Source organism: Amphiura filiformis, chromosome 20, assembly GCF_039555335.1.
Source record: "Amphiura filiformis chromosome 20, Afil_fr2py, whole genome shotgun sequence".
NCBI classification, from domain to species: domain Eukaryota; kingdom Metazoa; phylum Echinodermata; class Ophiuroidea; order Amphilepidida; family Amphiuridae; genus Amphiura; species Amphiura filiformis.
In genome coordinates, this window is record NC_092647.1 from 50,220,969 (window position 1) to 50,246,545 (window position 25,577).

The 25,577-nt window shown below is 35.3% G+C and overlaps 1 protein-coding gene across 3 annotated transcripts in view; it reads right to left on the bottom strand.

Moving 5' to 3' along the window:
* Window positions 1–610: 610 nt before the first annotated feature.
* LOC140141937 (major facilitator superfamily domain-containing protein 6-like) overlaps window positions 611–25,577 on the bottom strand; it is an 85,586-nt gene continuing 60,619 nt past the window's right edge. For all 3 annotated transcript variants that reach the window (XM_072163820.1, XM_072163821.1, XM_072163822.1), the window contains exons 3-4: window positions 5,382–5,543; window positions 611–1,125 (exon numbers count right to left, since the gene is read on the bottom strand). In XM_072163820.1, coding sequence (XP_072019921.1) covers window positions 860–1,125; window positions 5,382–5,543 — 428 coding nt within the window. In that variant the 3' untranslated portion in view covers window positions 611–859. The remainder of the gene's footprint in view (window positions 1,126–5,381; window positions 5,544–25,577) is intronic.

The following is a 25,577-nucleotide window of genomic DNA, read 5'->3' on the forward strand; positions in this document are numbered from 1 at the left end:
ATTTAACGGTTGGCAAAATACTTAGCAGAAATGTTTGCCCAAAATATTTTACAATAACACTTTTTAAATGTTTTTTAAAACTGATCATTTTTGCCCAAATTTGAGGCCCCAAAGTTTCCATATCTCCAGGGTTAAGACGGCACTCAAAAATATGTCTCTGTATTCAGTCAACATTAATGGGTATATTTTCACGGGAAAATTTTCTGGACACGTGACCAATGCATATCAATGTGAGTGTAACCTCGAGCCTGATCTCTGACCCCTGGTGGTGACCTTGCTATTCAAGTCATAGTAATTTTGAATTGGAATAGTATTCTTGGCCGCAATTTCTATAGAAATTTATGTTTTGCAAATTTATTGAATATCATGCAATCCTAATTTCTTCACAATATCATCAAAACGTAATTTCAAAAATATCTACCTACGGAAAAAAATATTTATCTACGGAAACTCTTACCATAATATTATTAACTTGCGACAAGTTACTTATTTTGCATCAAAGGAGGAATTCTTCCTGTTCAAATACATTTGAAGACCACCCGCTGTGCTCGGGGTCACATTCTATAATGCTAATATGTCTGCACCCATGGGTGTCACATGTCACGAAAATTTACCTATTAATTTTGACTGGTATTGTTGATTTTATAGATTTTGTGCACTAAATTACTGTTCAGTACACTCTCGTGGGTATGCAATCTATCAAAATAAACTAGCAACATTTTTTGATTAAATGTTCCATAGAAGTCGCTCAGAGCTCCCTTTAAATACAACACAAAATAGATTAATTCCAGCAACTTACTCAAATTTATAACACACAGCACAAAACTGATAATAAATCTAATATACTTTGTATGGTGTATCAACTTGGTGTATCCTCTTCGTCTAAATCAGTTTCCACGCTTTCTTGACTTTGTAGTTCCTCCTCTATGATCCCAACATCCTTGCCTTTCTTCTTCTTCTTCTTCATCTTGCCCTTCTTCTCTTTGTCTGCCTTAGCAGTAGATGAGGTGTCATTAGATTCCTTCTTGTTGTTTTCAATGGAGTTCAGTTTGGTTTGAATAATGAGGAACACAAACATGACAATTAAACTGGTGATTCCAATGCTGCGGAATGTGTGAACCGTTCCTGCAAATTATACAAATTAAGAAGAATAGATATAAACTAAAAGTCAATTTTCATATTATAAATAAGTGCCTCAAAGTGATTAGACCCAAAGAGTACCAACTCCAAAATTTCCTCGTAATGCTGTTTACAATAAATATCAAAATGATGACCAATCAGTTTGATACTCAGTTTTTTCTTCATTAGTCACATTAATTAGGACCATTTTATCGCATTCATGCATATTAAAAGGGCATTTCGTGATCCACAGCCTCATCCCCCAAAAAAAAAAAAAAAAGTTGAGATTTTTATATTACTGGAAACCTCTGGCTACATAATGTTTATGTACAAAATATATCTTGCAAATTAATTTATTAAAGATATCAATTTGTTTAGCAAAGATATCGTGAAATTTGAATTTCGTTCTGGTATACCAGAACAAAATTACAACGCATTATCTATGGAGCAGTGTAATACACATAATCATGCATAACTTGCAAACGCAGAATCGGAATCAACTGAAATTTTGGGAATAGGTTGTCCGAGAAACCTTTGATTTCTGCAATTGGAAGCTTTCCTCCCGCGTTTTTCCAACTTAAATTCTTATGTTGTGCAAGTATGTTATATTTTCAAGTGCTTACAGCTTTACTTGTGATTTTTGATACCATGCAACATTAATGTTGAAGTTTTAAAAGATTTAAACTTTTCATTGCAATTTCTTGGAAATACTCCAAACTTATTAGTGTGTGTGAGAAATTTTTAAGCCAGCTGGAATTCTTTATGCAATAATTCTTTACGCAACAATTCTATATCAACATTAACGAAAAAATATATTTACAAGTACCGAGCATCATCTCACATGCAAGCTTTTATTTTCAATATCGTGCAGGTTTTCAAATTTGAACAAAACCTAATGTTTTGCAAGAAACAGATTGTTTAAAAAGAACGAAAAGGATTTCACAGAACAAAATATGAAGTCCCTTGACAGTTAACCACTAGTGCACATTGTGTTGAATGATATTTCTTTCAAACTTGGAATGAAGTGAATTGACCCATGCGTTATGTAATCGCTCATTTCTTCGCGATCAGTCAACCGATTCTAGTAAAATTGACGTATAAGATGTAGAATAAGATGGGGTACACGCTGATGTTTAGATTTTTGGATTCTGATGTCTATTTCTCGACTTGCGTCCAAATTCATTCGCCCGGTAATTTTTTCTGGGACACCCTGTATAATGGATCAGTGTTATCTTCAGCAGATGGCATATCTTTATATGATGAGAATCAGTGCTATTATTAGTAAAAATAGCATATTATGGATCGGTCCTATCTTCAGTAGATAGCATATCTTTATATGATAATAGTCAGTGCTATTATTCGTATAAATAGCATATTATGGATCAGTGTTATCTTCAGTAGATAGCATATCTTTATATGATGATAGTCAGTGCTATTATTAGTATAAATAGCATATGGAATCAGTGCTATCTTCAGTAGATAGCATATCTTTATATGATAAGAATCAGTGCTTTTTTGTGCTATTAATTATTAGTATAAATAGCATATTATGGATCCGATAGCATATCTTTATATGATGAGAATTAGTGCTATTATTAGTATAAATAGCATATCGAATCAGTGCTATCTTCAGTAGATAGCATATCTTTATATGATAAGAATCAGTGCTTTTTTGTGCTATTAATTATTAGTATAAATAGCATATTATGGATCAATGCTATCTTCAGATAGCATATCTTTATATGATGATAATTAGTGCTATTATTAGTATAAATAGCATATGGAATCAGTGCTATCTTCAGTAGATAGCATATCTTTATATGATAAGAATCAGTGCTTTTTTGTGCTATTAATTATTAGTATAAATAGCATATTATGGATCAGTGCTATCTTCAGTAGATAGCATATCTTTATATGATGAGAATTAGTGCTATTATTAGTATAAATAGCATATTATGGATCGGTGCTATCTTCAGTAGATAGCATATCTTTATATGATGAGAATCAGTGCTATTATTAGTAAAAAATAGCATATTATGGATCGGTGCTATCTTCAGTAGATAGCATATCTTTATATGATGATAGTCAGTGCTATTATTAGTATAAATAGCATATTATGGATCAGTGTTATCTTCAGTAAATAGCATATCTTTTTATGATGATAGTCAGTGCTATTATTAGTATAAATAGCGTATGGAATCAGTGCTATCTTCAGTAGATAGCATATCTTTATATGATGAGAATCAGTGCCTTTTAGTGCTATTATTAGTATAAATAGCATATTATGGATCAGTGCTATCTTCAGTAGATAGCATATCTTTATATGATGAGAATCAGTGCTATCATTAGTATAGATAGCATATATGGAGTCAGTCCTATATCTGCAGATAGCATATTGACTGCTCGGTGCCAGAAGTGGGTAAGTGCAATAGCTTCCATATGTAGCTGCCATGTGCCATGTGTAGATGAGTACAATATAATGTATGTAAATTGACAAAGGTTCACAGGGCAGCTATTGCACTTACCGACTTCTGGCACTGAGCAGTCGATAAAAAGGTAGCCTAAATAAAGGTGGGTGGTAAATAATTGTACTTTGACGGTAAAGTGTGATTTTGTGTGCTGGCGAACACTCAGTCACACCCTTGGGTTGAATGAGGACAATAGGTACCTCTCACTCAAGTGGGCGCTTTCACATGACATTCTTTTGATCACTTATTGACAGTAGCCTGCCTGGTAAAGCGTTAATACGCTGTCAGGTTAGTTATCGATTTAATGGAGGAACTCTTTTGTCCTGAACAAAAGGTACCTCTCGATGAATAGCTTGGCGGAAAATCAAATAGGCACAAAGTTACAATGCGTTACGTAATTTATTGCGCCTCCACAAATATGATAGCTCTGTGTTTAAAACTGCATCTTTTCTTATTATGTAATGAGCTATTGTGACTGAACACAAACCCGTCAGGGTCAGTGTTCCGAATCTTATATCGGCGAGACAGAAAGACCACTTCGCACTAGATTTTTGGAACACCGTCGCCCCAGCTCTACCTTGTCTGAGGTGTCCCAACACATCCACATTGAGTCTCCCGGCCATCATATAGACTTGGACAAAGTTCAAATTCTGGACAAGGAATCCAGATATTTTGAGCGTGGTGTGAAGGAGGCCATCTATATCAGAGTGAACCAGCCATCGCTGAACAGAGACGGAGGCCGATACAAGCTACCTAGAGTGTACGACCCAATTTTGGTGTCAAGTGTCCGAAAGGTCGCTGACCTCTAATTTGGAAAGTCAATGTGGCGACTGAAAATTCCAGGAACGCACATTTTTGTGTTGTGATCAAAGGTTTAAACCACTAAACTATGTTTACTACCAACACAGATGAACTTTTCATTCTAAGTGTAACACTGTAAACTGGACCAGTGTGTAAAAGTTATAGTTTTCTCATTTCAATTTTAGTCACATTAATTTGAACCATTTTGACACTATCATGCATAAAAATTAATAAACACAGCCAAATTAAAAAGTTGGCAATAGTTCCATCCCCAGTTAATCAGAGTCTGATGAGTTTATGGCAAAATAATTTATATAATAATTTTCTATACACTTTCCTTTGAAGGTTGATAAGAAATTTGATATCAAAACATTGTGAGCATAGGAACCGTTGTTTGGAAATTCGTGCAATTTTAAAAATGACCTAGGGAGTTGTATCACGCGGCGAAGAAATGTCAATAAAAGTTGCCATTTTCATCACATGTTGGCTTTTTAAAAGGAATTATCACTTGCTGCTCATAGAACATTTCTGTTTTACACATTTGAGAAGGGTAGCATTAGGTGTAAGGGTGGCAGTGGCGTAGCATCATAGGGGCATGGGGCACATGTGCCCCCCCCCCCCCATCGATCTGAAAAATGGCTTGTGCCTCCCCAATCAGACCCGGTGCCCCTCAATCATGGTCAGTGCACCCCAATATGATGACCCAAGCTACTCCACTGAAGGGTGGCATTAGGTGTAAGGCCCTTTCTATCCTTTTTATGCTGGTTTCTTGTTTGGTGATGTTCTCTATATCTTGCCATGTTAGGTTAATTTCCTTTAAGTTCCCCTTAGTTTATTTCTCCCTTCCATAATTTCTGAAAATGGAATATTTAGTATGGAACTCTCAAGAATACCCTGCATGTTCTTTCAAAAGCAAGAAAGTGGAACCTTAAATACCAAATTAAATTTGCATGCTTCTTTCTCAATTTTATTGAACAGGTGCGACTTTCTTACCATAAGCACTGACTAAGAGTCCTCCAAAGATGGCTCCACAACCTCTCCCTAATCCATGATAGGTTCCCTGGAGAATGCCTTGAGCTGACGACCTCATTTCCTGAGATGTTGCCTGTCCAATAAACGATGTACTGGCAGCCCAGATGAGAGCGTGGGTAGCACCTGTAAGTGGAAAACAAGTAGCAATATGAGTGTCAGTCATCCCTAATGGTGCAGTTCATCATGCTCTATTTAAAAGCATTGCTCAAAATTTGACCTTAAATTGATGAGTATGGGGTTTTGTACTCACCCATTTAAAGGTCATTCTGTGAATGTGACAACATATTAAGGATTAAGAACTGTGCCTTGATAGATGAGCATGTTTAGGATCTTAGTGTATATGCATATAGATTGATACAAAACATGATCAATTATTTAAGATGCTGTAGGTTTTATATTTTGAAAATAACATTTGGAACAACATTTCTTCACAGAGTACAGTGTGTGCTGCAAAAATTGACAATGTGGGGAAACCTTTGTTTTGAGCATGCAGATTAATTACAAAGTGCTAGACATGTAAGAAATTTAATTCTGTCAATTTCTGTGGAATTAATTTTGCCTTCCTCCAAAGAAGTATCAACAGCTTTATCCCCCTTTATTTAACCAACATGCAGATTTCAAGTATCAGATGAACGTTCATATTTTTCTCTTAACCCCATAAAAATGTTAGCCTGAAATATGTTTAGCTTGTATGAACAAAAACATGGTTGCTTGGTGGCTAGCACCCCAGGTTACCACACCAAAAGTTGTCACTTAGAGAATAAACGATAGGAATTTTTATTTTACCTATCCTCTACCGTGTGATAGACGACAGGCAAGTCCAATATTTTGAGTAGTGGATGCCGGCTCAGCCGGTATCCACTACGATAAAAATATTGGACCTGCCTGTCGTCTATCATAGGTAGAGGATACGCAAAATAAAAATTCCTATCGTTTATTCTCATTCTTAGTCAGTTAAATATTATTTTAATAACTGTAAACAATTTTCTTTAAAGCAAAAACTAAGTTACCGTCATAAAAACTCCCCTCATTATAAAATGAACGAAACTTGTTTACAACTTCACATATTCTGTTGCGCGTACTGCTAAGCGCGTTCGCAGGTATTCCACACTAGTCTACGCATCCAGCGCGATACATACGCAAGCACCTCTACACGCGTGTTACGATTGATCAAGGCGCATGATGACGTGGGGTCGTCTACGGCCTGATAGACGGCACCCGAAATCATGCGATTGTCCAATCAGAAATGTGTCTACGAACTAGACCACTCCCACTGACTAAGAATGTTCTATGGGCTACTGTGATACAGATATCATGGATATTGTTACTTCTAGAATCAAAACTATTGGTGCAATTGAACTCAAAACTTTAGGGGACAGGCCTGAATACGAGGTAGGAAATACTTGTAGTAACGCCCACCTTTAAATGTACAATAAAATTGATGCTGCCACTCTTGAATCATTCAAAACTATGCTCAAGACACATCTTTTTCCATAATATTGTTGCCTTTGTTTTCTGTATTGATCATGTTTGCTGTTCTTTTTATGCTGTTGTTGTTGCAATTTGTGGCTACAGGAAAAGGCCCATTATAAATAAAGTAAGTTAAGTTAAGTAGTGTTCTCAATAGATTGCCAAAAAGACTAAATTCAGAAATCTGCTGCTTTTTAAAACCAGTTGTGGGCAAGAATGTTGGTTTAATCTTGTCCAACTCACTGAAAATATTATTTCGTCAAATTTGATGAAAAATATGTCAAACAGGGGTGAGAAATTAGTCATGCAAGTGAATTGCCCATAATTTGTTGGTTGATGATATTTGCAGGCGTATGCCAGTGAATGACTGATTCGAATGATTGACAAATCTAATGTACGTTCATTGACAAATTTAGATTGTTAGGAGATCCTAAAGTGACGAGGTATTGTACACATGACAAACGTAAGTGCAACCTTATTCGAGCATTACTAATTAACAATAAGTGTCATGACAAATTCAGCTCCTGAAAAATGTCATGGGAACCTGTACCTAGAACATCATTGCGAAAAACCTTCAATCATCGCCATTTTGTTTTGCAGTGAAGTTTTTGTATTTGGGAGAGTCTGGTTTTGAGCTGGAATTAAAGGTAAAAATGTTGTATTTTAATGTAGAGACTCAAGTTTGATGCATGTTTATGGGGCAGATGTATGATTGATTTTCAAATAGGAACTTGACAACAACCCAAATAGGAGAGGGTTACGGCTTGCACTACCCCCATCCCTGGCCTACATCAAGCTGACATAATTAAGACTTAAGTCCAATTTCAACCAATTTCGTAATTTTCATTAAATGCCATTCTTTGGACAGAATTTACACAATCCTATGATAATGTTTTTGTTCCTCAATGCTGAATAGGTCATCTAGAAAATCAAACAACATATACTGGCTATAAGTCTAACCACAGTTTAGTTATAACCGTAACCACACTTTGATTTTCTAGACAGTCTATTCAGCAACAAAGAACAAAACCATTATCATAGGATTGTGAAAATTCGTTCTTATGAAATGGAATTTCTACTGAAGTAGCACTGATTCCATCAGAAAAAGATTTGCTATCTACTGAAGATAGCCTATCTACTAAATGAAAATAGCACTGGTTATATCAATTTTCAATTGATTTCAGCATTGCAGAGCGGTATGGCATCCAGGATATCTTTATATCTATCACAGTATATGAGGGATCATGCAGGATAAGTCTACAGGATTTTTTGCTTAAAAGATTTTTAGATAATACAACAGGGAAGTATTGAATTTCTTTTGCATTTCAATTTTGTCTTCAAGGAAAAAACCAACCATCTCTCTAACCGTGAGTCAAATTTGTCAGCATATTGTACATTAAAACCACAATGTACGATCTTTTAAAGGAAGGCTATGGCAATCACGACATTATGCCTTATATGTTAGAAGATTAATTATCAAGCACAAATCACATAATTTGCTATGACATGTATATCTTTGTCGATATAAGGGTGTATTTTACAAATATTGTGGAGATGAAAGTTTATAGTTTGACTCAGTTGTGTCTATACATTCATTGTGTAACAATTAACATTTAATCATGTAAACCAACTCCCAAGATTCAACATGGATGTTACTGGGAAATTGTGTTCCAAAAGAAAATGTAGTTTTTTAACATTCAATTTCATTTTGTTGGCAACCATCCAGTGCAAAATATTTTTCACATAAGCAGATAATTTGAACAAAGTACTCTCAATATCCAATGGGCTCTGGATATATTTGAATGTACCATAATATGATGCACCACATTCAATTCAACCTAATTAGTACCCCGTGGCGTGCGCCATTGAAAGTGGGGGGGCAGGTTGTTCAGTTACCCCAAATGGATTCTGATTTAGGTGTGTAAGGTGCGGTTTTAGCATTTTCCCGAATGACCAACAAAAGTGGGGGCACGTGCCCCTGCCCCCCCCCCTTTGTGCATGCCACTGACCCCCCCCCCCCAATTAGTGACCTCTACAGAGTTTATTATCTATCTTATAAGTGCCCCCTTTTCAATGCAGATGTACGCCTAAAATTATTCTCTGTCCTCAATTATTTATAAATAAAACACTTTCCAGTTTCGGATCACTATAATTTTTGCTTGCATGCAAAATTCAAATATTTTGACTTCCCTTTTAATGTTTAATAAGTGCCCCTGTAATTAGGGACTGACTGGGCACTAATTTGGTAGAATACAATATTTGAAGTTTCTTCTGAAATCTACAATATTAATGAATTCCTTTGACATTTCAAAGAAAAACAAGTTCCACTCTTATCCATGTATCACAAATTGATCTAATGTGTTCAAGCACTCTTCATTTTTTTAAATAACTACCGTCACTTCCATCATAAATTGATTTGAAGTCCATGCGGGATATGATTAAGTGGAAATGAATTCAGTAGAAAATAAAATCCCAAATGATTCCTCAGAAGCAACAGATATAGTAGCCAGTTACCATGAGAATCAGTTCCATATGCAGCTTTGTAGTGAATCTTTTATTCTTCATATTTTATTTTTAAGATTTTGGGACACTACCACAATTAATCTGATATCACAGCCATATTTTGGTCAAATTAAATACAGATTTGTCTCCTGAATATGATCAAATGGAAATCTGAAATGAAAACATTATTAGAGCAAGAAAGCCTGATCTATTAGGCCAAGAAATTTTTTTTTAGAAATTACTAGCAAACTCTACTGTTTGTATTAATTAAGGCTCAAAATATGAACAATCAGACAATTTTGTTGTTAAAATGAATCAACTAACATTACAAAACAACTAAAATGTTGAACACAAGCTCTAAAATACATTTTTTTACATCTTCAGAATGCAAAAATTTGAAAAGAAACAAAAACTTTTTCAGGAATTTCCAAAAATAGGGTCGGTATTGTTTTGTACAGTAAATAGAAAAAAAAGCCATTTTTCTGATTTCCAAAATTAGGGTCGGTCTGTTGAAGGCAAGCAAACATCTTTTTTGGGGGGCCTTATAGCTGCCCTATAAAAATTTGCCAATTTCAGCATTCTGTATACATGATTATGATATCTGGCAGCTATTTGCAGGTAGGGCTTTCTTTGCACTGATCTCTCAATATGATCTCACATTTAAATTATTATGTACATAAGCTTTTATTTCTCATTTATAATACACTTCAATTTTCAAACAAACAACAGAACAACATGAATAATTAATGTCAAATGTATCTACATTAATCCAGTGCTCATCCAGCCAACACACTATGTTTAGAGGTTAATGACTGTGCATCAGTTGTTTTGAGGGTATTGTGAAATATCTAAACATTGTGCTTTGGACCTCGGAATATCCCTCAGGGCAAAAATAACTGATGCAAAGTCATTAACCTCATTCATAACCTTCACTTTTCACTTTTTTTTAATTCAATTTACATCACATTTTCTTCTTTTAATTTGAAAACAGAACATAATTTTAACTTTATCTCTTGTTTTCCCTGGAAAAAATCGAATAGCCCATTAAGGAAATACCGCTAGCGACCAATCACACTAGCACGCAATCATGCGATGTCCAAATACGGCGGCCAGCATCCGCGTAAATTGTTCGAACGCGTAACACATCAAGTAACGCGGTCATTGTATAGCATACTTTTAGCTACGTCACGAGATGCGGTCATTATACTTTTTCAATAACATGCATTTGCGTCCACGTATTTAAAAGTTATTATCTGTGATTGGATCGCACTTGCTGCGTATATTAATGAGGTTATGAATTTCACAACGTTCACTGACGTTGTACTTAGGCTGTAATAAGGTAACATCAAATTTACAATGTTATTTAAACATACCTGGACATGATTGTAAAAAGCTTTTGTGAAACCTTCGGTAATGACATCTTAAACACATACAAAGTTAACTTTCTGTATGTAATTTATATGTTATTACAAAATCCGACCGGACTTAATAGAGACATTTGAATAATACGTTCACAACTTGCCGTCAAAATGATGATGTTATATCAACGTCTGACAATCAATGTCCGAAATAACGTGGTCACAACACAAATACGAGTTCACAGATTTACGTATTTACAATGCAGATGACATTTATGCAATGTTGTAATGTAAAATTGTTGGCTGGGCACAAGTAAATTGATAGAATTAGTTTTATCTTCAGTAGATAGCACAACTCTTTTGATAGAACCAGTGCTATCTTAAGTATATATGTAGCAGAGCTATCTTTAAAATCAGTGCTAACTTCAACAGATAGCATATCACTTTGATAGAATCGATGCTGTCTTTAGTAGATAGCATAGCACTTTCTAATAGAATCGATGCTATCTTCAGTAGATAGCATATATTTCTGATGGAATCAGTACTATCTTTGGTAGATAGCATAACTCTTTTGGTAGAACCAGTGCTATCTTCAGTAGATAGCATATATCTTTCTGGTGGAAATCAGTGCTATCCTCAGTATATTGCATATCTTATTCTGATGGAATCAGTGCTATCTTCAGTATATAGCATATCTCTTTCTGGCAGAGCTATCTTCAGTAGATAGCATATATTTCTGATGGAATCAGTACTATCTTCAGTAGATAGCATAACTCTTTTGATAGAATCAGTGCTATCTCCAGTAGGTAGCATATATCTTTCTGGTGGAAATCAGTGCTATCTTCAGTATATTGCATATCTTATTCTTAAGGAATCAGTGCTATCTTCAGTATATAGCATATCTCTTTCTGGCAGAGCTATCTTCAGTAGATAGCATAACTCTCTTGATAGAACCAGTGCTATCTTCAGTAGATAGCATATATCTTTCTGGTGGAAATCAGTGCTATCCTCATTATATTGCACATCTTATTCTGATGGAATCAGTGCTATCTTCAGTATATCTCTTCCCAGCAAACACAAAACGTTTTCGACATCATTCGCAAAAGGTTATAAAAGGTTGTCAGAAAACGTTTAAATGTCGGGTTATATAAAGGGTATATTAAGAGTATAAAACGTTTTCATAACCTTAAACAACATTTTTGATAATCTACTGCTCAGCAAACAAAAATGTTTTACAGAAAACGTTTAAATGTCGGGTTATATAAAGGGTATAAAAACGTTTTAATAACATTCCAAAAACATTCTTGAAAACTTGATACAAAACATTTTAAACAGAATGTTATTTTGGGGTTGAAAAAATATTTGACGAAAAATGTTTGCCCAAAATATTTTCAATAACGTTTAAAACATTTTCATGACCTTTATATAACCGACATTTAAATGTTATTAAAAGGTTTTGAAAAAACATTTTAAGAACATTTTGTGTTTGCTGGGTTCAAATATTTTAACATAATGTTATTTAAGTATTGACACAATATTTGGCAAAAATGTTTGCAAAAATAGTTTACAATACCATTTTTTGAAAACATTTAAAAATATTGTTGCAGTGTGTTTTCATACAAAACGTTTTAAAACGTTACCATGACATAACCCGACATTTTAATGTTATTAAAACGTTTTTACCTAAACCAAAAGCCAAAATATAACTTATTTAAAACGTTTTAAAACGTTTTTGTGTTTGCTGGGTTTCTAGCAGAGCTATCTTCAGTAGATAGCATAACTCTTTTGATAGAAGCAGTGCTATCTCCAGTAGATAGCATATCTCTTTTTGGTGGAAATTAGTGCTATCCTCTGTATATCCCATATTTCATTCTGATGGAATCAGTGCTATCTGCAGCAGATAGCAAATCTCCTGATGGACAATTTATGCCGTGACATAAACCCCATACAGCGCATTGTTGTGGAGGACAAAAAAATTGCTAAAGAATTGAAAAATAAAACCTGTTTTGAAGTATCTTTATAAAATAATATTTTTCAAATGCTTTCCTCCTTGAAATCTGAGCATCTGCCTTTAAATCAAGCCATGAATATTATTGTTTGTGTGCGCAGTAATAAAATCTGTAAGGATGGGTCACTGGCCTCATGGGATATGATAAATATAGAAGAAAATCACTCAAGGTTGCTCTGATGTCTCTACAAAGTCTTTAAATTGTCATTTATTGTGTTTTTACATGCGCTTATGCCTGATTCTGTGAATTGGGCATGTATAAAGATAGATTATCATCATAACAGGCGTAACAAACACATGTGTGAGCATTCAGGTAGTGTTGAAAGCAACATCAATTCCAAAATATATTTTTCCCTAAACAATTATAGTATAGGCTTTGGCAAAAAGAAAACAAAAGAACAACACAAACTTGTTTCCTAAAAGCCATACATTTCATTTTTTAGCAATTGCAATTGTATTGCATTTTAGTATTTTAATTGAAAAATCCAATAAAATTTTCGTTTTCATATGCACAAAAAAGACAAATACGCAATTTGAGGCTTATTTTAGAAAATTATAATTGTGATCATAATAGCAAATATACAAGAACGTGTTGTTCATGTCTTCAATAGACTAGATCAATAATACAGCATGAAGTCTTTACTTGATGTCTTCAGTAGATAGAAAACACAACACAGTATTTGGTAGTTGTTTCCAGTCCGGTAGATAGAAAATATACAATAAAGTGTAAAGTTGCTATCTTCAGTAGATAGTAAACCTACAAAGTCTTAAGCTGCTGTCTTAGTATGTAGTAAACCTAGGAAATATTCAGTTGCTATCTTCAGTAGATAACAAAAATATAACAGCATATTTAGTTACTATTATTAAATTACAGTCTTCAGCTGCAGTAGCTATCAAACATACAAAAGTTTTAGTTATTTTCACAAAAAGAATAAGCCAGTTTCCTTATAAACAATAGTGCTATTACAATTGTAATTAACCACCTTGGCTAGTTTTACACCTAGCTCACATGGGCACACCCCAATCACAAATTGACTGGTTTAAAATATTATGTTATATATTAATTTTATAATTGTGGTCGCACATATCATGCCACATTGACAGCTCTAGCAGTAGTCAAGGTATCAGCGGAATTAAATTTATCACCTTTAGTAGGGAAATCAGACAAAGTTATCAAGCCAAGGAGAACTTAGAATTAAAATATGATATTAAATTACACTTTTGCTGTGAAACTTGATTCTTATCCTTCAAAATTGATAATCTTTATGATTGATATTTGAAATTGTATATGACACTTTGCACCCACTCTTAACACCTACAATACACTTGTACACAGTACACCCTCACCACAACCATTACACCTTAAATATAATTATAAGTGGCACTGCCTACTGATCAGTACTTTGAAAAATCCAGCCACATATTAAAGGAGCATTTAGTGTGTAAATTGACAAAAGAGCATATCAGTCATGCAATACACAAATCACACTTTGCATAGCTGCTCCGCTAAAATGTGTATAATTTATATCAACCCAAATACAAGCTGAAGTGTATACATACCTAGTCTTTAAAATAGTCAGGATCTTATTATATAGGGATTTTTAGCAATTTGACGAACCAGAACTACAAATACGCATTTATAAATGTGTACATCCATATCAAAACGATGCACTTGTCGGCTGCTACATGTGTCTCATTTTACATAATACCTAGTAATAAATACCAGACTCATTTCAAGTGGAGGTCACCTCATATCACCTCAAGTCACTTGATTTTGGAATACAGAGAACATATTCCTAAATCATGTGACTTGGGGATGATTTGAAGTGACCTCCACTTGAGATGAGTCTGGTATTTATTCCTAGCTTTTGTGTGAAATGAGACACATGTAGCAGCCGACAAGTGCATCATTTTGATATGGATGTACACAAATGTGAGCTACTGTGTACTGCCACAGCTTGTAGACACGAAGTCCGGAAGTAATTTTTGGCACTACATTTGCTGAGTGTTATCTTCAGAAGATAGCACACCTACCCCACTGCTACATTTTCTTCAGTAGATAGTACACCTCTCCCATTACTACATTTGCTGTGTTATCTTCAGTAAATACCACACCTATACACCATGACTACATTTGCTGTGTGTTATCTTCAGTAGATAGCACACCTCTCCCATGAATACATTTGCTGTGCAATTATTAGACAAGATATCAGGAAATCTCTGATAACACCTTTAATTTGGTCATATTCAAGGGTGTTCGGATCAGACAAATCACTCACTGCACCTTGAAGCTGTATTTACTTCACAAAGCTTCAGTAAATGACAAGTTGTTTGTCTGAAGGAGGAGCAACTGTCTCCTGAGTTTGTTGCTTTTTAATTGATACTTGTCACAAGGGCCACAAGCAATCAAACTCAAGATGGATTTAAGGTGGACTTTCATTTATAACACAACAGATGACAGTTCTTTGCAAATTTGTTATCAAATTAAGATGCTGGCCTGTATGTTTCACTCTAGCATGGCAAAGACGATGTGAGACACAAATAGTATTTGAAAATTTGATTAAAATTCAAATCTTACCCAGCTTTAAATAACAACACCTGGGAAAATGCTGCAAACATGGGTCACATTTTGTTACCTGGGAAAATGCTGCAAACATGGGTCACAGTTGTTTACCTGGAAAAATGCTGCAAACATGGGTCACATTTGTTTACCTGGGAAAATGCTGCAAACATGGGTCACATTTGTTTACCTGGGAAAATGCTGCAAACATGGGTCACATTTGTTTACCTGGGAAAATGCTGCAAACATGGGTCACACCTTTTACCTTGGAAAATGCTGCAAACATGGGTCACAATTGTTTACCTGGGAAAATGCTGCAAACATGGGTCACATTTGTTTACCTGGGAAAATGCTGCAAACATGGGTCACACCTTTTACCTTGGAAAATGCTGCAAACATGGGTCACATTCAGTGGTGTAACTAGGGTTGGTAGCGCCCCGGGGCAAGAAACAAAACAAGAATATCTAGGGGTTGTGGCGCCCAGGGTTAAAATTTTGGACATAAGCCTACCACTAATTAATTTTGGTTACTATAAGTTGAATATCGGTCTTAAAATGTCCTTTTAATTGATCTTGTGTTGAAATGTGTGTGAAGCGCGCGGAAATTTTGACCGTCATCAGAATCGATGCTGAATTGGTCAATTTGGCACCCTAAGGGAGGTGCCCGGGGCACGTTGCCCCCCTCCCTAGTTACGCCACTGGTCACATTTATTTACCTGGAAAAATGCTGCAACAATGGGTCACATTTTTTTACCTGGGAAAATGCTGCAAACATGGTAATTTTGTCAAAATGTTCTAATCTTTTTCCCCCTGCCCATGCTGACAAATTAGCCCTATTATATCTCATTTCAGCAAGAATTTTGAAAATAAGACAAAACAGTTATTTGAAATTTTGTCAACATGGTGCCATTTTGTTTTAAATTTGATGGAAATAACAGGAAATTTGGCCACTTTTCTTGGTTTGGTGATATCAATTTAGTTGAGAGCGGGATTCTCATTGGGAGTGTAGATTTTAAATGGGAGTTACCAAATCTTACCACGCTTTATGTACTATCGCTGTTCTGTCAAAACCCAACTCCAATATATATATAATATAGCTGCTAGGTGTTCAATATTGTATATATTTAACACATAGCAGCTATCGGAGTTACGAGATTTTGACAGAACAGCAACGATATGCATGACTGGAACAAGCTTATATAAATTTACATGAGTGTAAGTTGGAACGTTACTGATGCGCTCAGTAACAAAATCCAAATAATTGTTGCTGTTTATTTCTTGAACAAAGTATAGTCTGTTGGACAGGAAGTCTGAAGTAGGACATTCACTGTCTGCATATAAAAACATCAAGTAATTGGACTGTATAATATGCAGGAATATATTCATGAAGCCAATCACTAGTTCAATGTATGCCTTAATCAGTGTTTGCACCATATATTTTTCCAGGGGGAAGGGGGGGGGGGCAAAATGACTTTTCATTGCAAAGTCTGCCCTAAATTTGCAATTTTGCACCCACAAAGTGGATAATTTTCACCCAGAGAGAAGTGGAACATATTTTGTAAAATTAGACTTTGGAAAAGGGGTTTGCAGAGCCAAAGATGGAAAGATCCCATGGCACTACTAATGGCCTTAATCCAGACCTTCATGTGTATTCTTTGCGATTGTATTAGCATTATTATTCTTGTTCTTGCATTATTTGCATCCGTGCAGAATAACTTATGACCAGTCACATCAAATGGGAAGCATGACCGGGCAGTGTTTTCACTTAAATGTTGAGACAAATAAAGCTGGCACACAAGAAAAATGAGATCCCATACCGGATAGATCTGAGACTAGTAAACCAAAGGGGTGTCATAATGGGCGCATCCAGATATTTTTGGCCCACCCCCTAAAGAAGACATGGGAAAATCTTAATCTTTTTTAAGATCTGACCTCGTAAACAATGAGGTCAGATCATAGCCAGCAGTAGTGCATAGAGTATCATGCCCACGGATTTCATCACAGTCTTACCTTAGCACGCTGGTAAGCAGCGTTTGAGATGGTGTTAATCGATAGTCGATAACCGATAATCAATGATCAATCAGCTATGAATATTTAATTGGATTCTAAAAATAATGATCACGGACTCTCATGTTCAAATGTGTCTGTGTGGGTTTGGGGGGGGTGTATACCCCCCTCGCATGTTGGTGCTAGCAATTGCTGAGGACGGCGTTTTACCCCTAAAGAAGACATGGGAAAACGCAAACTTATTGGGAATCCCATGTCTTCTTTAGGGTAGGTACCGTTAATTTCTGGAATAGCCCACGGTCTGCCCCCCAACTTCATAATCAGAAGCTTTTCCCACCACGCTAGTAGATGCCATTGTAAAGTAGTGCTAGAGTTGAAGAGGTGGGAGAGAATAAATAATTACAGATAGTCGATAACCGATAATCAATGATCAATCAGTTAAAAACGTTCAGTTAAACCCAAACACGCAAATGATGATCAAGGAATCGCTAAGGATGATTTGCTTCTGGGTAGTGGGGGGTGGGTGGGTGAGGCGGAATCGATAGTCGATAATTGATTATTGACTATCGATTATCGATTATCGATGATTAATTATCCATAATCAATCATTAGTTTATCCATATTCATTGTTGAAAAATGTATAGGCCTCCGCAACCGACAAAACTAGGAATCGCTAAGGATGATCTCCTTCTGGGCATGGGGGGGTGAGGGGAATTGATAATCGATAATTGATTATTGATTATCGATTATCGATAATCAATTATCATTTATCGATAATCATTCATTAATTTATCCATATTCATCTTTGAAAATGTATAGGCCTCCGCACCCGACAAAACTCGGAATTGCTAAGGATGATCTCCTTCTGGGCATGGGGGGGGGGGTGAATGGGATTTGATAATCGATAATTGATTATTGATTATCGATTATCGATAATCAATTATCATTTATCGATAATCAATAATTAATTTATCCATATTCATTGTTGAAAAATGTATAGGCCTCCGCAACCGACAAAACTAGGAATTGCTAAGGATGATCTCCTGGGGGGGTGGGTGAGGGGGATTGATAATCGATAATTGATTATTGATTATTGATTATCGATTACCGATAATCAATTATCGATTATTGATAATCAATTATCGATTATTGATAATCAATCATTAGTTTATCCATTTTCAATGTTTGAAAATGTATAGGCCTACACAAACGCCAAAACGGGATATCTGCATTAATTTGAAAAAATGATTTACTCCAGAGTGCTATAAAAGCACACTCTTTGATCATTTCTATGCACATCGTATCTCTTGCAACCTGAAGGAAGCGAAATTTGTTTCCGCTTTTGAATTTCAACAACTTAAAAATTACATTTTTCGTAAAATGAGGCTCAAATATTTTGTTCTGAATTGGAAAATCTCTCTTGGTATAAAATGAAAACTATTACGGATTTTGATGGTAAATTTCAAACTTTTTTATATCAATCATCATATCCGTTGCCACATTATACTGTATTTTGAAAGCCATCCGAGTTTCCATTTTGACAAACGGATAACAGCAAAAATAGTTTTAACATTGTCATCTATGGAAGAAAAATCACAAAACTGCCTTTTTCTCAAGAAAAAAAATTGGGACTCAAAAATAAATTTTCTTCAAAATCGTTTTATAAGATCTTTATATATGCTTAATAAAAAAAAAAAAAAAAAAAAAAACGAAAACAAATTCTAAGCTGATACTTCATGTAAATGATTTCCCGAACCCAAACCCTAACCCTAATGCTACTCATAACCCTAATCCTAACCCTGACCCTAATTTAGGTGTACAAGTAGGCCTACATGATAAAGAAATAAACAAACTATATTGGAATATTGGACACTTTGACAATAATAGCCTCATACACCCAACTCCGCCTGCTGCTTTCACTTCACTCTTTAATCCCTGTTATGGAACTGTGACAGAAGATTGATATACAGCCTCTCAGAGCGTCCGAACTTTTGTGTCACGTGACCCTGCCTTATATGGGCGCATCCAGATATTTTGGCCCACCCCTAAAGAAGACATGGGAAAATCTTAATCTTTTTAAGATCTGACCTCGTAAACAATGAGGTCAGATCATAGCCAGCAGTAGTGCATAGAGTATCATGCCTACGGATTTCATCACAGTCTTACCTTAGCACGCTGGTAAGCAGCGTTTGAGATGGTGTTAATAATGATCATGGACTCTCATGTTCAAATGTGTGTCTGTGTGGGTTTGGGGGGGGGGGTGTATACCCCCCCTCGCATGTTGGTGCTAGCAATTGCTGGGGACGGCCTTTTACCCCTAAAGAAGACATGGGAAAGCATAAACTTATTGGGAATCCCATGTCTTCTTTAGGGTAGGTGCCGTTAATTTCTGGAATAGCCCAATCTGCCATGTATACCAGGTGGTTCTCTAAATTCTCTAAATTCAGTAAATTTCCTTTGTCGACCGTGTAATTGAATGGGATTATTTTGAAATTTTAAAACGCTTAAAATATCACAAACAAGCTTAGGCCTATGTTAATAAATAATATGAATACAGTTAGCTAAAACCATTGGGGTTCGATAGTGAACCCCACAAAACTAACCTTCAGTAGAATTTGATTATTACTGGGGTGTGACGGTTTTAAATTCGCCGTGTTGGTTAGGCTCCGATCACTCAGTGTGCAAATTGAACAGCGCATACCAGTGATCACGGCAGCTGCAAAATTCAGTCCTGATTTACTTCTGTGTTTCGATTGTATGGAAAATGCCATACGGCTGAGCAGTTTTGCCGTCTCTCTCTATCATGCCACTCGCCGCCTGATATATGCATTATTTTTCTCAGGAGGGTGAAAGACCAAAATGTTTACTTTGGCCTTAACCGCAACTCATTTCATGATATCAATGTATTTAAAATATTAAGATGCACACTGCAGGTTTTTAGTTAAATTGCTAAAACTGGAAAAATATGGCTTGTGCCCTCCCACTCGCCTTTGATGTGACTTTTCCCAGTGTTCAAGAAGTAGAGAAAAATTGACATTCCACAATTCTAGTTTTGAATTTATAATTGTTGCTAGCAATTGAATTTTGAAAAATGAACTTGACTGTTCTTCCTACACTATATCAAGCATAGATATAGCATCAAACTTTACAAAATCATATATTAATGTATGATTGTATTAAAACCAGGCACGTACAGAACTTCAACAACGGGGGGCAAATTTCTTGGTGAGCTAAGAAAGGATCATGACACATGTAAATGCGACACATTGAAGCTTAAATGGAACAAATTCATGCAAAGCGCACTTAGATTTGCTTTTTTGAAAGCTGAAATAGTCAAATTTTGTCAAAATCTCATAAACACAGGTGTTTCTCTTCTCTTTTTCTCCAATTTCTATTCCCTTTTTTTTATATACCTGGGGTTAGGGTGGGCCAAAAACACTTTTTTCTCGGATCGACTTGGAACTCTCGGAGAATTTTACTGGGGTACATACTAGTATTGTGCTGAAATATCAGTAATATCGGAGCATGTTTCGCCCAGGCAGTAGATTTTTACAAAATCCCCACTTATTTGCTATTTCTTACTGTATAACTCAATATAGAGAAATCAGTAGAAACAATCTGGGAAAAGTAGGCATTCAGATGCCATCCTAACCAATATTAAACACTTTGGGTAGTTTGTTTGGACCCTCTAGAACATCACCAAATAGCAAGCCTTCTCCAATTGGTTACCATTATTTTTGCTAAAGACACGCATGTAAGTCAAATATTAATGATATTTGAGTTGCTATATTAAAGGGTAGGGTAGCATTATGGAGAATTTCCCCAGTTCTACTCAGTCAAATTTACCAAATGTGGTATTATTGCATAGATATGAACTGCAGCATTGCCAAAAATAAATGCTATATGATTTTCGGTTATCCATGTTTTGACCAGAGGTCAAAAGGTCAGACAGCCTTGAAAATTACTACAAATCAGGGGTCACATGACCCTTTAACCCCTGGTCATGTCAGAGCTGCTCTAAATTCATATCTCATGTATTGTTTGTACTTTTGTAGTTCATATCTACCCAACAAGACCAAGATTGTGAAATTTGACTCAGTAGAACTGGGGAAATGCTCCATTATATAATGCTACCCCTACCCCTTAATTTAGCAACTCAAATATCTTCCATATTTAACTAAATACAGGTCTCTAGCAAAAATTTATGGTAACCAATTGGAGACTAATTGCTATTTGGTGATATTCTGGAGGGTCTAAACAAACTACCAGGTTGTTTCTACTGATTTTTCTATATAGAGTTATACAGTAAGAAATGGTGAATAAGTAGGGATTTTGTGAAAATCTACTGCCTGGGCGAAACATGCTCCGATCTTTTAGCACAATAGTAGTATGTACCCTAGTAAAATTCTCCGAGAGTTCCAAGTTGATCCGAGAAAAAAGGTGTTTTTCGGCCCACCCTACTGGGGGTGCGCCCATTTAAAAGGGCTGTATACGCCACTGCAAATTCCGTGGAGATGTTTAAAAACACTTCAAATCAAGACATCATTTCATCAAACGTTTTGCACTGATATCTAATATATTGTAGTCACAATTGCAAGTGAGTGGGCCTGCCCGTTATGCATAGTTTGCAATAAATGATGCAATGATGACAACCACAAGTGGTTTCACAATCCATCAAGTTTCCAATGTAATGGGGTCACATCAAAATCTCGTAATAAATATAAAAACCTATATGCAGCAGGGATATATGGTCACATATAATGGTAGGCCTATATTCACACTATAAGCAATTTCAAGTGTCATTCAGGTGAGAAATCTTGATGGCTTGTCGCCATACAAAGCAAATAAAGCCTGCATGTGGAGGTTTTAAGATCCTTTTTGAGATTTAATAGGGGTTTGAAGATTAATATTGTACATGAAACTACTTTTTACAGGAACTTTATATCGTTATTTTACATTACGATCGCAAATTCTCAACATTTTCAAAGAGAATATTTTTATAAATCCAAAGGTTTAATTTACTTATATAAACTACAAGTCAAAAAGCAAGATGATATGTGATGCGATCAAGCAAAATCAGTCGGAACTTGGAAATATTGATTTTGAGATATATAGCTATATAAAGGAAATATTTCCTTTTCTTTCCTGTTGTTTTGGAAACTCTTTAATTGCTCGTATCTTTGGAACTGGTTGTTCAATTTCAATGGGGTTTTGTGCAAAATCCAGCTTTGGAAATGCTTTTTACCATCCTATAAGAAACAGAAAATGTAATATTTCTGAGTTCCGACTGATTTTGCTTGATCGTATCACATACCTGTGGGTGTTTTAAAATTTGCGGATTTTAGCTTATTCAATGTGCAGACAAGAAATGCTTAGTTTTTAACTTATGTGGTTTAAGATTTTAAAAAAACTAAAAGGTACCGTAGCAAATTATATCCAAATCAAAATCTTCCTTATACCAAATGTATAGTTCGCACATTATTGACTAATTTGAAAATTTGTATCATTAGTTTGGCTTGAAACCGCATGTATATAAATTTATAAGGATTTGATTCCTCTCAAGATTTGTGAACCAAGAAATAAAGTACTTTTACCATAATGTGTTTTATTGTAAAGTGTTTTGGGTAATTCAATTATTGGCTTCAACTGAACTGGACTTGTGTTTTATAAGATGCATTTATAACTTGGGTATAGTACAAGACCATCATAAGTGCATATTCATAAAGCTTGTAAATTACAGCAATTGCGGCAAATAAAGTTCATGATAGCAAAGGAGAGAGTTATGGTTAAATTTAGATGTCATAAGTGCATTTTAAATTTGTTTTTGTTTTTTTGTTATTGAGTCTAAGACCATTATATATAAGTGGCACTTATGATGGTCTTGCACAAAAATAAAAACGAATCTAAATTGAACTTACAATGGGGTATTCCATTTAAAATCCACACTACCCTTGTGGAAGATTTTAAATTGTGAATTTTTCCTCAGAATGGGTCCAAAACATTGCCCAAGAGGTATTTTTTTTATTTTGGAAAGTGTTTTTAACAATATTGGGTGTTTCTATATTTGAATCTTGTAATATTTGAACGCGTAGGTTTTCAAGATTTTGTACGCGTTGGACTTTGAACTTTGGATTTGAAGGGGTCTGCAAAGTATGTGAACGCGTAAATATGCGTGTTTTGTGCATTAAAGTAAACCCTGCACAGGGGGAGTATGAAATTCAAATGGAATGAACACATTAGGCAGATCCATTTAAAACTCACCCTCACTCTGTGGAAGATTCGGGTTGAATCTTTCTCAGAAGGAATTCTAATGGAGCTGCCTAATATGTCCATTCCATTTGAAATTCATTCTCCACCCTGTGAAAGATATTTCCAAAATCCTCCACAGGGAAGTGTGGATTTTAAATGGGATAGCCCAATATCTTATAGGATTCATTCATAAAAATTTATTATTAGTCACCCATGGGAAAACCATTTGAAATTATTCACACTCCCTGTTTGGGAGTGTCTTCCATAGGGAGTGTATGGATTTCAACTAGAATAGCCTTTTTATTTTTTTTATTCTCTACTGCTTCCTCATGCTTCTTAATGGCAATATATATGACCTTTTTCCTGATCAAAAGCAGAAAAGTGAAAGAGACAGGAAATCAATCGTCTTTTTGCCAATTTCCCTAAATGGGGTATGATTCTCATGATGAGATTTGTTGAAATATGTTAAATATCAGCTGATATGGGGTATTATGATTCTCATGATGAGATCTGTTGAAATATGCTAAATATCAGCAGATGTGGGGTATTATGATTATCATGATGAGATCTGTTGAAATATGCTAAATATCAGCAGATGTGGGGTATTATGATTCTCATGATGAGATCTGTTGAAATATGCTAAATATCAGCAGATGTGGGGTATTATGATTCTCATGATGAGATCTCAGATCTGTTGAAATATGCTAAATATCAGCAGATGTGGGGTGTTATGATTATCATGATGAGATCTGGTGAAATATGCTAAATATCAGCAGATGTGGGGTATTATGATTATCATGATGAGATGTCAATGGTATGAATTTGGTGCAACATTGCTGCTGAGCTGACTTTTCATACATTCATCCCAACTTCCATTTGTCAAGATTTAAGATGATTGTTTGAAGAACAGACAACGATTTACTCTATGTACTCTATGTAAGGACAGATTTAGATAACTTAAATTTACCTTTTCAGTGATTCTACCTGTAAAGTGATTCCTTTTGTTTTAGTAAATGCTGCTAGTTTTAAATAAATTTCTATATTGTATTTAAAAAAGAAACTTCATGGCCCACACATTTGTGTGTTGACAATTTTATGATCACCAAAATTCAGTCAAATAATTTTGACCCCCCACATATTTGGATGATATTCATAGGCCTATCTGTAATTGTACCTTCAAATCAAACAGTTTTCAAATCAAACTAGGTTCCCTAAATAAACATATTTTGAAAGACCTGGATGTGCTCTGTTCATTGAGGTACTTTTTGTAACTATCGACACATGTAGCAAGTTATTGCAAAAAAAATGAAATGGAAGAAATGCATTGTGGGAAGTGTATGCTATGTTCTTTGACACACCACCACATTGGGTTCGTATATTTTAATGCACTCGGTGTTTCTACCGTCCCGACTCAAACGATTCTAGAAGTTTTTCTCACAAGCCCCGCCTACTTTCCCTGCCTTCTCGGCAACCCGGAAGTAACTTTTTCCATTGGTTTGTGTGGTGCAAAATGAGGAAAATACCAATATTTGGCAACTAATTACTGGATTTTCAGTCATAGATCTCGACATGGAATGGATACATTAGGTAAGTAACACTTTCATTTATGTCATATCAAAAATTGTAGGAGATCTATGACCAGTTTGGTAGATAATCGAGTTAAAATGTGGGCATGTTTTTGGCATGGTCTAGGTGGGAATAACAGGTTCGTACATGTAAACTCAATGGGAATCTCTTACGACTAGACTAAAATACAACAATATTTTGTAAATTTTCCTCGTAAAGAAAAGATCGGTCAAGGAAACCTATATGAATATGTTGTCAATACTTCACTTGACCCAAATATATGATTTATTTTTGTAATGAGAGAATCGCACATGGAATTTTAGAGGGATTCCCGCACCGTAGAAAAGCTGCTCTGTCATGAGCCGGAAATTCCATCATGAGCCTAGATCCTGATTTGTTTTGCCAATTGAAGCTTCTAATGTTGGCTGAATGTTTTTG